At 38.0% G+C, this 14209-nt stretch overlaps 1 protein-coding gene across 1 annotated transcript; it reads left to right on the forward strand.

The window, feature by feature from the left end:
- Positions 1-1191: 1191 nt before the first annotated feature.
- On the forward strand, positions 1192-13474 carry LOC140232698 (cytochrome P450 3A6-like). Its single transcript, XM_072312817.1, has 13 exons — positions 1192-1620; positions 2931-3021; positions 3652-3704; positions 4212-4308; positions 4767-4883; positions 5683-5771; positions 6839-6987; positions 7950-8092; positions 9082-9267; positions 9941-10161; positions 11447-11584; positions 12344-12506; positions 13332-13474. The coding sequence occupies exons 1-13, from the start codon at positions 1466-1468 to the stop codon at positions 13419-13421; spliced, it is 1692 nt and encodes a 563-aa protein (XP_072168918.1). The 5' UTR covers positions 1192-1465; the 3' UTR covers positions 13422-13474.
- Positions 13475-14209: the final 735 nt, after the last annotated feature.

Genomic DNA, 14209 nt, shown 5'->3' on the forward strand with positions numbered 1-14209 from the left:
AAATGAAATACAATCATATCTTTATATGCGATAATGATGTGGGGGTTTTTTTTCGATGAACTGTCAATTGAAACGGAAGTAACAAAGAGGGAAGGGATACGGGAAATATAATGTAAATTATTACTTTTGGATTTTCTTGAAATAAATCTGAGAGATTATGCTATATTAAATATTCACATGCAATTTCAAAGGAGAAGGAAAGTAGAGGCGATTCCCGTCAAGAAGAGGTTCTCGCGTTCGGCAGTTTCCTTCTGTTGTGAGAAATACAATTTACTGATAGTGTTGGGTCTGAATATTTACTTCGTTGTAACTTCAACCAGAAAACAGGTGAAGAAAAAATACAACCCCGAACTAAGTCATAAAGAGGACGGTCATGCGGTGTTCAATATAATGGAGACGGCTATAGACCTCCGGCATGTGGATATCATGGTTTCATCGTGGAATTTTGTATCACGATTTGGACAAACATAGAGGACAATATTGTCAGTTGAATGTTTAAATAAGACGCGAATAAAGGGAGCTTACGGCATCCCGGAAGTAAGCTGTCGTAATACACTGTAACATTAAAAGAAAGTTTTTAAAAAGTCTGTTTTCCTCCTTTGCACAATTAACTGCTTGTTACTTTAGTTATCGTATGTTACTTATCTGGTAAATCTATATTACGTGTCGTCTGGGGTGCATGGAAATTATGTAAAAAATAAGAAAAAAACAACAACTAAAAGTCAAACAGTGGTCTATATATGACACCCATACATTATCTATGACGACATTCATGATGTAGTGCACTAACACATGAATGTCGTCACAGTGTAGCACATTTTTCTCCATCAACAATCATGTTGTTTTCAATATCATTAACATACGTGTATATCAATTTAATGTTTTGTCACATGGTGCTATGTAGACCTATCACTGAAAAGGATTTTATCGATGGGTTATAAATGCGCATTATTGCGCATGTGTAAGATAATGTAGCTGCACGTGCATTTCACTCTCCTTATCCCTTCTTTTTTTATTTACCCGAAGGCTATAATCCTCCAAAGGTGTAAGTAATGGCTTACGATGATTGTCTTCTGTTGCTTAAAGAACCCTGAGGAGGAAGGATCAGAATGTCAAATTAATGATCCATCTACCTTAATACCCCCACCCCCTTTGCTTATCCCCAGTACATGCATTTACAAGTAATGGATTACAAGGAATTTCTTCTGTAGCTTTGATAACCACAACCAAGACGGATGATATCAAATGTCAAATATTGGGAAACCCTGTTCATCCCCATCCCCACACCCCAATTATGGAAAACTGTTTAATGTTTGTCCTTCATCTCGAGTAGGTATGGGCTGCATTTGCATTTGAACTTTGAGCGGCTTTGTCGAGCCCGGGACTCGCCATATTTGGCTAGATCAACACTTCCGTCGTTGCCTGAAAAGAAATTCACCTTTGTATATAAATAAATTATGTCTACATGGTGTCACGGCTCGTTCCACATCTCTTCATTTTGCTGCCGGCACGCCGCTCACTAAGGATAGGTACCATGACACTGGACATCTTCGGATATTCCATGTCTTTGACATGGCTTCTTGTCTTGACAATCGCCTTACTAGTGGTCGTGTTTCTACTGTAAGTATAGGCTAATCAGTCCTGTAACTATAGGCTAATCGGTCAACGAGCATGGGAAGGATGTGTTCAAACGCCCTATCCTTAAGACAGTTCCCACATTGGTCCCCTTAGGCTAAGTGGAACCTACACTGCAACGTCTCTTTTATTCAGCGTCCCTTATAATATGATGTGTGCTATGCTATACCTTGTGCAATGTTTGGTGGTGTATAGACAATTGAACATTTTATTATACTGAAACTCGATTGTCAGCTGTACACGATTAGATGACTGACTTTAATGCTTTACTTTCATATATAAATATTCACTGCTTACCACTGTATTTCCTAGGCTGTCCGAGAGTGTCGTAAATAGGCAACTTGATTTTCACTACTGCAATCCGTAATGGTCAAACGAATGCCATCCGAACGTTAATTACATTGTAGTGGTATAGTAGCTCATAGAAGTAATGAATGCTGTAAGCCAGAATATGGATGTGTGGTGTACAAAAGTTAGGCCTTGAACTCGTAGAACATGTTGAAAAATGATGGCTGGATTGCGGTCTGCCTATAGCTGCTGACATGAATGAGATAAAGGTGTGGGGTATCTCTTGAGAAAATAAATGTAACCAAACAGTTGTGATTGTGACCACATTTTCACAGGGAGTCTGCAAACCAAGATCCTGTAGTAAAGAGTGCAGCAGCTGCAGTTTAAAAAAAAATAATATATCCTATATTCAACGTCAAACACGAGTAACAAGTTACTACGGTAATCTCACATTCGGCAACAACCCAGGGGGTTCATCCAAAAGACGCGCACTCTCATGTTTTACCCCTACAAGTAAGAGCACAGGGATGTTATGGCTCGTTGGGACTAGCATCATGCTTACTATAGATATCGGCATAATTATGATGATGATGACGACGATGATGATAATAATGATAATAAGAACGATGATCATAATGATAATAACACTGAATAATAATAATAATAATAATAATAATAATAATAATAATAATAATACCAATAACATACTTTGTCTAGGGTAGCTTCTTCAGTATTGACATTGTTGTACCAGAGGGCCTGCCATTATTACAAGTGTTTAATACCCTTCCAATGCCAGATAGGCCTATACCCACTTACACACCTGGGTCGAGAGGGACATGATAGGCAAAAACAGCTTGCCCGAGAACATAACTACTGCACTGAATTCGAGCTCCGGTCACCCGACTGAAAGTCAGGAATCTTGTCCACTATGCCACAGTGTCCCCAAATTAAGGGTATATGCTATCAATCTAATCAATTTCGCAACACTTTCCGTTTGATTTCATCAGGTACGATACATGGTGCCACACCTACTGGCGACGGAAGGGCGTGGTCTACCATCCCGCACTGCCCATTATTGGTAGTCTAGAGTTCAGCATGGTAATTATCAGAGAACATAACGGTGTAAATCGAAAGTCAGCAATTAGTTGATTTTTTTTCCCCGCATCTGCTACATCATGATATATACGGGCGAGACACTGTCAACTGAAACGTATACTGTTGCACATTTTGATTGTATTTTTTTTTTCAGCTTATCATATCTGAAAACTACAACGTAAATGTAGAATGAAATACCCTGATTAGTCACACAGAAAACAAGCAGATGTCCCGGTTACGCAGCGTGAGTGTTTTGATATACGGCATTGAACCTACCTGTAAAGAGATCTAATGTTGAGAGGTACAAAATCAAAGTCAAAGGAAATGAAACATGAATAATGTCACTCCCAATATCATAATTTATTCATAGCTACAAATTACAACAACCTTTTTTTTTTTTTAATTCACAGTCCTTTGTTTCTTTTCCAGGGTGAAACAAGCGGTCAGTTTAGTCGAATACTGAACCAAATCATCTGTCAAAATGAGATGCATAATTCCTGCCTGCATGTGGAATATTTAAGGGTTTACCATAACAGACTTCTAACCCGCCAGTAGTAAAGGCTGATGCTTGGAAACCGATCAGAAGTACCATTTTGTTATTTTCTTTGATATTTCCCTCTTGTTCATTCTCAGGGAGTTCCAGAAGTTTTCACCTTCTTAGCAAAGAAATATGGCCGAGTTTACGGGTATGTACTATTATTTGCCGTCCAATTACATGAACATAATCTTCATAAGTATGATGAGATGATGATGATGCAAATAATGACCAAATACTATATAGGCCTAAATAATATTCATGTTGATAATGATGACTATTTTACTAGTATAGCGGTAAAGGCCGTCATGGGCACATGAAAGATATCATGCCACAATTTGGACATTGAATGGCTCAGTATTTTTAGAGCCGATAATTGTATCTGTTAATTAAAGAGTAGAGGACAGTCATAAAGTCAGACAACTAACATTTTGCATAGATGATAAAAGTGCAAAAGTTACACATGTAGGTCTATAGTGAATGTTCAAACAATTAATAACACAAACATATAGAGTTGACTGACAGTCGCTGAAATGGCAACACACGTTGTCAAGGACTATGTCACAGCATACAATGCTGTTAATGAGGTAATGGGTTTCTTGCAAAGCTATAGTGCCATTTTTAGTCATACGACCATTAACCCCTCTTCATATCACAGAGTCTACGCCCCTCGAATACCCATGCTGGTGGTCGGAGATCCCGATATGCTTAGACTTATCATGGTGAAAAACTTCAGCAATTTCCACAACAGACTGGTAAGAACGGGTCAATACTTTATCACACAAATTCTCCACATAATGGTTTGTGTGTGAATGATTTACGGGCCTCTGCAATGAGTATTGTATTTTTGTATATTGGATTGTTTGTTTGTTGTTGTTGTTTCCTTGGTTATCGTTTTGTTCATATCTGTAGTTGTTAAACCGTCTTTGCGTATGTGAGCGACTTAAAACCATCTTATATATAATGAGGACGTGTCATGACAGGATGCGAACCTTAGACCTTGGTGTTATGTGGTGCGCTACATAACAACACCAGACGTCCTCTACACCTTCACAAACACCCATGATACATTACTCGTAGAATTAAGTGGGAGTTGTATGACACCTGACTCTTTCTTTGATACAGTATTAGTGATATTTTGAGGCAGCAAGATGAAGATAATGTGCCACGTAGTGACCCATGATTATGATTGTGTTTATCTGTATGTTGACAGGATTTTGCGCTGAACAACAGAGAACTGCGACAGGCACTCCCCTCCCTGGAGGACGAACGATGGCGTGAGGTACGCAATCTACTCACCCCGACCTTCAGCGCAGCCAAGATGAGGCAGGTGAGATTCCTCTGGCCATCCGCTACAGCCTACAACACAGACACAGACACAGACACAGACACACCACAGACGCAGACACAGGCACGAACATAGACACAGACATACAAACATATACAGACACAGATATACAAACATATACACACAGTTTCCTATCATAATCACCCATACAAGCATACAAATTCGTAAATAGGCCAGCATGTACATAGATACAATTATTTTGATGATTAATTAAGCATCATCCAAGACTGAAAAGGGAGCACCTGAGGATAAACCTTCTCAGGACCTCAACCCAGTAATATATTTGGTATATTCTGCAAATGATACCACGAGTGTTACGGCAGAGTGGATATACCGGTACCTCTCTGAAGAGGCGAGCCCTTCACGCGCGTAAATACACTTTGTAAATACAGTCAACTTTGTCTTTCTAAAGTCGAATCTAAAGAAACCGAAATGAATCTTTCGTCTTACCAGAATTAAAACTTACGTGATAGAATTAGCACATGTTTATCATGTTTATATCCATGCCCCTTAGCTAATCATTTTTCGACTTTTGCGAGGTCGACTTAGGCAAGACAAGACAAATGTGTGAAATTCTGCCATGGCTGCTGCACTGTCACCAATGTGCGCTGTCAACAATAAACCATTTAATGTTCCTCAAACTTCTAAACAAAAAAAAAAAACACACAAAGAGAGAAACAAGAGCAAATAACACAATGACATAATGACACAAGCATAATCCTGAGTAAACGGTACACACACACACAAAGTTTAATCATGTGTCAATATTCTGAATTTCAAGATGTCCAATTTGGTGAACAAGGCCGCTGACAAACTCATGGAGCATATTGGGTCTCAGCAGAAGAAAGACGGCTACATCGAGTGCAAAAGGTAATAACTGTCTGCATAGTCATACAGGGGAATGCTATAAGAAAAGGCTTGAATTTGCATCTCATTGGTTGAGAATGATAAGGGCGTTAAGTTGCCACAAAAGCCATAGTGTTCGAGGCACCTATGAGTCTGTAGTTTTGACTAGTGTCATAATCTCTTGAAAACACATGACTTTAGAATTTCATTCTCTTTTTATATTGCATCTATATATATTAGTTATATCATAATGGCAATATAATGTCATAATAATTATTTCGAAACTGAAAACCCAACTCAGAAATGATACGGCAATAGGATATAGTGTATACGATATTATTTTTTAACTATGAATTTAGGATTGTTTTCATTGATATTTGAAACAAGGCTAGATTTAATTAGTGCATCGAAAATCATTTTGCAATGCCGCAGGTGATGATCATAGATTTCTGTTGTTTTCTTTAAAAAATATAAACTTTTTTTTTAATAGGCGTGAAATAAACATTACTCTTTTACGTGAGAGTGACAAATAAATGACAGATTACAACGAAACTTCCTCAAGGCCTCGATCATCGACAAAAAGATCCCCAGTAAATGCAAATCCGTTCATATACTTAGGCTCACTATAAAACTTTGCAAATTACATAGGCAATTATAAGTGATAACCTTTCGTCTTTTAAGTCCGAGGATTGCGCTGAAAACATGATCGGAATGCCAGCTTTGACTTGCGTTCGTTTCGTTGAATTTCATGTCATTTATTTATGTCTTCATGAGTATTAAAAAAAAAAACACACACACACACACACACAAAAAAAAAAAATCAGACCAATGTACCTGACATTCGAAATGGGCGAAATATATCTTGGTCAAAATCATTATACAAAGTTAAAAACATGGAAATCAATTTCTCTGTCCAGTAACGAAGAATACAAGATGAGATAACCTATGCTGCTTACTTACAGTCTTGGATAATGAAGACAAACATCCTGCGAACATTCACTCACCTTGTAATTTTGAAAACTTGTAAATCTGCGTCTTTCTAGTGTCAAGTAGATAACCATGAACTTTATCCGTTAATGCTCGTGCGACAGTGTCTTTGGGTCTTTCGTGATGGACGTCATTGGTAGCTGTGCATTCGGCTTAGATGTGGATTCTCAGGCCAACCCCAATGACCCTTTTGTGGCTCACGCCAGGCGAGCCTTCACCTTCGATGCGAAAAGTCCTCTTGTTGCTCTCTCGAGTAAGTCATCCAGAATTAAAGTAGAATTTTTAAACCCGTTACGATCAAACCTCGAAAGACGTAATTGATATCACTTCATTGTGGCAATGAAGTAATTTGCAACAGAATTATAGTTAGCTGTGATCATGACAGTAAGCAGCAATCAATATCATTTAATCGAAGTGCCGATATCCGATTTTCTCAGGCGATCACGTCCGAAAGATCTCAGCCTTCTACTTTTAACTGATCTGCCCATTGAGCATACTGTTATTTTCACTGAGAATAACGAGAACTTGCATCGCAACTGACTGACAAATTGCCCCTTATCGACGTAAATAACCGATGAATATTTAGTGTTTTGAGTTAACAGGCATTATTGAAATCATGAGGGGTGAGATCCAATCCAAGTATGATAATAATGATAATGTTAATGATAATATCACTAATGATGGTATGATAATAATAATAATAACAATAGTAATGATAATACTAATGATTCCAATAATTTTTATAATAATAATAAAGGTTAGAAACATGAATCTATTAAATGGCTAATTGGAATACAAGAGATTCATAATGCAGTTGATATGATATCATACACAATTCACCATAAAGACTATTATAAACCATTTGCTATTACTCCTTTGTTACTGATACATGCAATGGAAATTATTTCGTCTTGGCCATTGGCAAACATGTCGCATAATATTTATTGCTTTGGTATACTTTTTATAGTTTGTTGAAAGGTCGGGCAAGCCTCTGGCAAGCTTTTGGAACTGTTCTGGATAACCCTTGTCATGATGCTTGAGATTAGGAAACGTTATCGTGAAATCATACAAAATTATAACATCTAATTTAGTACTTACTGATGTTATCCTGCGTCAATCATGCTCTCTCTATCCCAAGCCCCCCCCCCCTCTCTCTCTCTCTCTCTCTTTCTCACTTGTGATATTCATTATAATTTTTCGTATTTCCTTTCACAGGTTTATTTCCCGCACTGGGAGAAATTTTCAACTTCCTTGGAATCGTGAGATTCATTCCGAAGGACGTAGTGGCATTTTTCGCCGACATCACGAAGAAAACTGTGGCCCTTAGGAAGTCCGCTCCTCGAAGCGACAAAGGCAAGGTAGGTTAGGGTCGCACAGGCTCGCTTCAGTCATTATTTTTGTGTATAATTAGCGGAACTCTGTTCACAGTCCATGTAAATGTAAATAATAAATATGTAGATAAATATAAAAGATATTCATTAACTTTTTTTATTCGTTTGTATTTTCTCTTTTTAGCGCTATATATTAAAGGAGTATGGTCTCGCTTTTTGTTATGTGCTGACTTAGAGTATAGTTTGTTGTTATAATCATAGTATTATTTTGTTATCATTATTTTCATTCTTATTGATTGTTGTTGCTGTTGCCGTTAAGACATCGTCAACGTTTTGATTATGTAGTCTTTAAAGCATAGGTTATTCGTAATCATTGTGCTCCTGTTTTAAATGATTTTCTCAATGATATGGCATCAGTTTTAACTAGTGAAATTTATACAAATTGAGGAATACGAAAGGGACGGGGACATATTCCATCTCGTGATATTTGATTGGCTTTGCGTGTAATCAAAACAGTTAATATTGGCAATCACACGAGATATGCCCCAATAAACAAGAAGGGCATGTATTAAAATGTTATCATACCCAGTAACCTATGGTGACTTTGTCTCCGAATTCAGCATGCATAGCGATCGAGGAATTTACGCGACAGGATACCGTTGTACCGTACCCCGTGTATATAGCAGAACACGATGAATAGGTTTACTGAAATATTGATATATAAATTAACAGAGGCGGATCCAGGAATTCCATAAAAGGGGTGGGGGCGCACGTGCCCCCTCCATTTTTTTTTTTTTATGTCTTTCTTTTAACAAAAAAATAAATAGATAAATAAAGGGGCGACCGGTGCGCTTCCCCTGGATTCGCAACTCGCTAATGTGAAAAAAGATGGAAGAAAAATAACTTTGTATGCATATTCATCACTTCTAATCTTAGTAGATTTCGGATCCCGGACCTAGATAATGTACATTCTAAGCAGTATACCAACGTTTCCTTTTTCCCCCTTTGCTGGACAGTCGGTCGACTTTTTGCAGCTTATGATCGATGCACAATCCTCTTACAAGGAGAAGGTCACCGAAACGAAAGACGAAGGAGACAAGGATGACATCCATGCCGATATCGAACGTCACCACGACGTCGACTTCCACACGAAGACTCTCTCGAAGAATGTTCTGCTGACAGACACAGAACTGGTCGGTCAGGTGGGTGTGTCCGTCACGTCAGGCGTGACGTCAGGTGCAGACAATCTGCTCTGGGCGCGATTCTGGCGACAGACGTGAGCAGCACCCTTACACACACATACACACATACACAAACAAACCACTTTGAAAGTAGTAGAGTCGGTATACACGTTGTTATGGCACGTCAAACAGTTATGGGGAGTATTCTACGGATTTCATCGGTGGGAAATCATTTTTGTTTTTTCAACTGAATTTGTTTCCTGTCAAGCTATTACCTGTCCCTCTGTGCATGGTAGTACACAAAAAGTTAGTTATGGTGAGGGCCAAGGGGTCTCGAGTAATTTGGCAAATGTAAATATGGGAAACAGACAGAATGCAATATATTGCTTCCTTTCTAATAATCCACCATTGCGTGATTGCAAGACTTTTCGACTATACCCACATTTGGAGCAAAATTATATTATAAGGAAAGTTTGAAATATCATGGGCGTAAATAAAGCCAATAGAGTTTAAAAATCAAACTTAATATCAAATGTATACAAAAGCTCATTCAGTCATCGGTAGTCACCTTGTTATTAAAGCAACATAGGCCCTAATGGGGATCTTCACTTCTTGATACGAGAGTAGTCAGTTGGTGAACCGTTAGAATGATCAGGAAAAGAAAAACGCCTTTCAGTTTGAATTACTCTTTCAGGCAATAATATTCTTCACCGCTGGATACGAGACTACCAACACCTTGCTGGGGTTCGTCTTCTATCTCCTGTCCACTCATCCCGAGATTCAGGAAAAGTTGATCCAGGAGGTCGATGAGATGACGCCCTCTCGTGACTCGGTAGGGTACACGTCCATCGCCACCATGCCTTACCTGGATCAGGTGGTGTGTGAGACTCTACGCCTCTATCCTCCTGCTGCTGTGTAAGTAAGCCTCTATCTGATTAAACCTAATTTGCTCTCGCCTGGAATTGTTACGGCACTGACCTGGATCAGGGCCGTACCTGGATAAAGTTATTACGCCCTCTTCGACAGAATGTAAACCCAACCTCCTACTTTAAAGGTAGGGAATCCCATTTGCATGCCTTAAATGAAGAGTTGTATAAATACAGTGGTATGTTGAAGAGAGTATCATTTTAGAAACTCCCATAAAGTATTGAAAGTGGAAGGTAACATTTAGTACATTTTTATTGACCGTTAGATTTTGAATTGAATTTTTTCGGGGCTCACCGTAAATTCCAGTACATTGCTAGGCTACCTTTGCAGACCCATGCACTGCATGTGTGTCCATCATGTATATTTTGTGAAGAAAGTTCATCAAAACTTACAAACATTTCTATATACATTCTTGCCACACACTCTATATGTTATTACATCAGCTCTTATACTCTTAGATTTGTGTTTATAGATAGAAGAATACAGAAGACTGCAACAAAAAGGCTTAAGTGTGGCTGACACACAGAACTACTGAGTAGTTGAGTTTTGTGCATTATTCAAATTGTAGATAACTGTTGACTTCCAAATTTCTCAGCAGTGGCCTAAACAAGTCCCTTGAGGTTCATATTTAATGTTTTGCTGCATTTTGGGAGGTCTGTAAAAGGTATCCCCTACCTTTAAAGAAGAAATCCACCCAAAAATAAATAAACTTTAAGAGAAAGAGAAAACATTCCCAGCAGAATGATTTTGAAAAATGACAAACAAAGAAATCAGGAAGATACGACATTATGAAATTTCACATTTGAAATTTCACACGTGAAAACTGGTGCGAAAGGAGATGATCGCGGTTAAGGAATACTTGAACGCTTACTTTTGTTGAACTCTTTTTGCCCATTTAATGTCAAAATATGCAGAGCATGGCAATGATTTCCGTGAAGAAATAACAGCGTTTACGAATTAACCGAGCATATTAATTTCATACACAATATTCGTATATTTCGTATATCTGTGCATTGATTGTTTTGATGATAAACGCAACATTCAACGCTTATTAATACTTAACCGCGTCCACTGTATCATATATTTTTTTTTAAGCATCGGCAGCACGCACCCACGTTCAGCATAGACTGGCGTTTATTCCAATTTGTAACAGGTGAATTCCTAGTACGCCCGCTCTATTCCACCATAATTGCCATGACATTTCTAATCTGCATCGGTGTTCATGTATGCGTGTGTGATTCCATCATTGCATTCATTGCATAATGTATTACAGGATAAATCGTCGATGCACCGAAAGTTTTACCTATAACGGAATGACGATCGAACCAGGCGTGGTTATCTTCATTCCCGTCTACAACATACACCATGACGAGAAGTACTGGCCTGACCCAGAGAAATTTGACCCGAACAGGTAACAAGCCTTAAAAGTCAAATTGCTCCCTTTCATGATGAGAAAGCGTTAAAACTTTGCAGAGAGATGGACTTTAGATGGTTATGGATCACAAGTTCAAATTTGAGTTGAAATCCTGTCTTAAATTGAAATTGGATTTTTTTTTTGCATATTATGTAAATTTATAAGATTTAACGAGTTCTTAAGCCCATTTTATATCGGGCATCGGTCTTTGAACTAAAGAAAGGAATTCATTCTCAAAGATGACATTCTAATCATTGTTTTAATCAATGTTTCTTGTTATCTTATAGTGTAGGTGTTTTAAAATAAATCCCTGTTTTTCTTCCCATTGTTTTGTATTAAATTTAATAACGCTTATTCTATTATTCTCGAATGAACATAAAATGCGTATTGCAAATACATGAACGACAGCAATTCAGAGGTTGAAAAGATACATGTTTACACTACAGGTCATTTCAGGTACAAATTGACAGTAGGGAATTTTTACGATATTCAATCTATGAAACTTTTCCTTTCCCCGCGTGGAATAAACCAGAGCTGTTCTTAAACAAGTGAATGAATATTCAACTGTCATGACTAGTATGCGCGCTGATCCAGAAAATCTCGAGATTTTACGGATGATATTTTCCTAAGTTCTACTATTGTATTCTTTTATTTTTCAGCCAAACTACTATTCTTTTTATCTGTCTTCTTTTAAAGTATAATTCAAGATGTATTTTTCCAGCCAGCACATCAATGTATTCCTTAATTCTTCTTTAGATTCAGCAAAGCAGAGAAAGATAAGCGCCACCCGTTCGCTTGGCTACCGTTCGGAGCGGGTCCCCACAACTGTATCGGAATGAGGTTCGCTCTCATGGAAGCTAAGATGGCGATCGCTCGGCTCCTCCAGAAGTACCGATTCGAGACGTGTCCACAGACAGAGGTATTTTGAGCTCGCAGGCCTAAGTAGCTTAGGCAAATCTTTTGCCAGCTTAAAAAAACAACAAACAAAATACCCTTTTTACCTTCTTTATGGGTATACAATTTCATTGTTTTCACCATTGCCGCAGTTGCCTTTAGACTATTAAAGCTAGCTCTTTTTCACGAGATTCCATGAAGAATGTTATCATCACAAGCAATACCTCTGCTGCTATTCAAGGCGTTTGACACAAAGTTGAAGTTGAGTGTAGGCCTACTGTAGATTTGCAAAAGGATTTACTTAGCTTAGGTTGTTAGTTCATGTAACATCCTCCTCCTCCCCACTAAAACAACAACAACAACAACAACAACAACAAAAGGATAGCGAAGAACTCAACAACGTATTCAAGTACCATTCATTTTTACACAGAAAGCCACAAGTACAGATGTATCCTTTTTTGTAGGGGTATTATCTTATATTCCTTTTAGGGCAATATGCTACAATTTCTGACATGTCATGTACCTCAACACCACAATAAAAGTTATGGAACGCTTCCCATATAGGACCACTGCAAAAAATGTATTGAATGTCTTGATGTAATCGTCAGACTCCAATCCCTCGTCAAATCCTAAGGGGGCAAGCCACTCGCCACTTTTATCTATCAATGTATATAGGGCCAACATATCAATGTTACTGTATGGACGTGATGCAAGATATCAGCGTTTTTCTCTTTCCTTCTTTTTTTTCTTTCTTTCTTTCTTTCTTTCTCGCTTTCTTTCTTTCTTTCTCGCTTTCTTTCTTTCTTTCTTTTTTCTTTCTATCTATATATCTATCTATTTTTTTTTTCAGGTTCCCCCTAAGCTTGGTGATAACGGCTTTCTGTCACCGCCCAACGGGGTAACTCTCCGCATCGTCCCACGGACGGACGCCGTCAACTGATTCTAATAATGCCCTGCAATCACTAATCGGGAGTACCGAGTATACCAACGCCGAAAAAATTAAGCCTGCAAAAAATACCAGAGAGTTTTAAAAAAATGTCAAGTCTCGAAACGTTTAAACTTTATAAAATACACGAACAAAAAACGTGGCGTAACGTTTAAGGTGTTGTTTCGTGCAAACCAAATTGTTTCATTTCAATCCTAAAATCATCTATGAAAAAAAGGGCAAGACGGAAGATTAATTGTTTAAACATGTTAATGTTGTCAGAGGCCCTCTACGGCTACAAGTAACTTAAAAAAAAATCAAAGACTGAATAAACTTTCGAAATGTTTGCGTTCCTATTAGATGGGATGGATACTGTACGGGAATTTTATACAAGAATTTTCTTTCACACTTTGTTTTAGTTTCTGTCAGTAAAGGATAGAGGTATGATCCAGAAGGATCTGTTTTACTTAAAGTCGTGAAGCCTTATAGCACGCAACGCTGTCGGAAGCTGAACGTGTTCAGTTTTCACTTCTGATATTTACCGTAGTCTAGATTGAGTTCATGCTCAAGCAGCTTCGGTTTCTCCTGAAATAAAGAGCGATTCAAATGTTTTACTTTATGTAGTAGGCCTATACGCAGTATACGTTAAAATATAAAAAAAAAGACGTACGTAGGGTGCTTAACAAGACACGAAGTGCAAGTGCAACAGAATCTCCGAACAGAAAATATACTTGTAGGAGTATGACTTATGTATCAGTGATAAGCGAGTGATAGAACTGAATAGAAGAGACTGAAATGAAGCC

Source organism: Diadema setosum, chromosome 9 (assembly GCF_964275005.1).
Source record: "Diadema setosum chromosome 9, eeDiaSeto1, whole genome shotgun sequence".
Classification (NCBI taxonomy): Eukaryota; Metazoa; Echinodermata; class Echinoidea; order Diadematoida; family Diadematidae; genus Diadema; species Diadema setosum.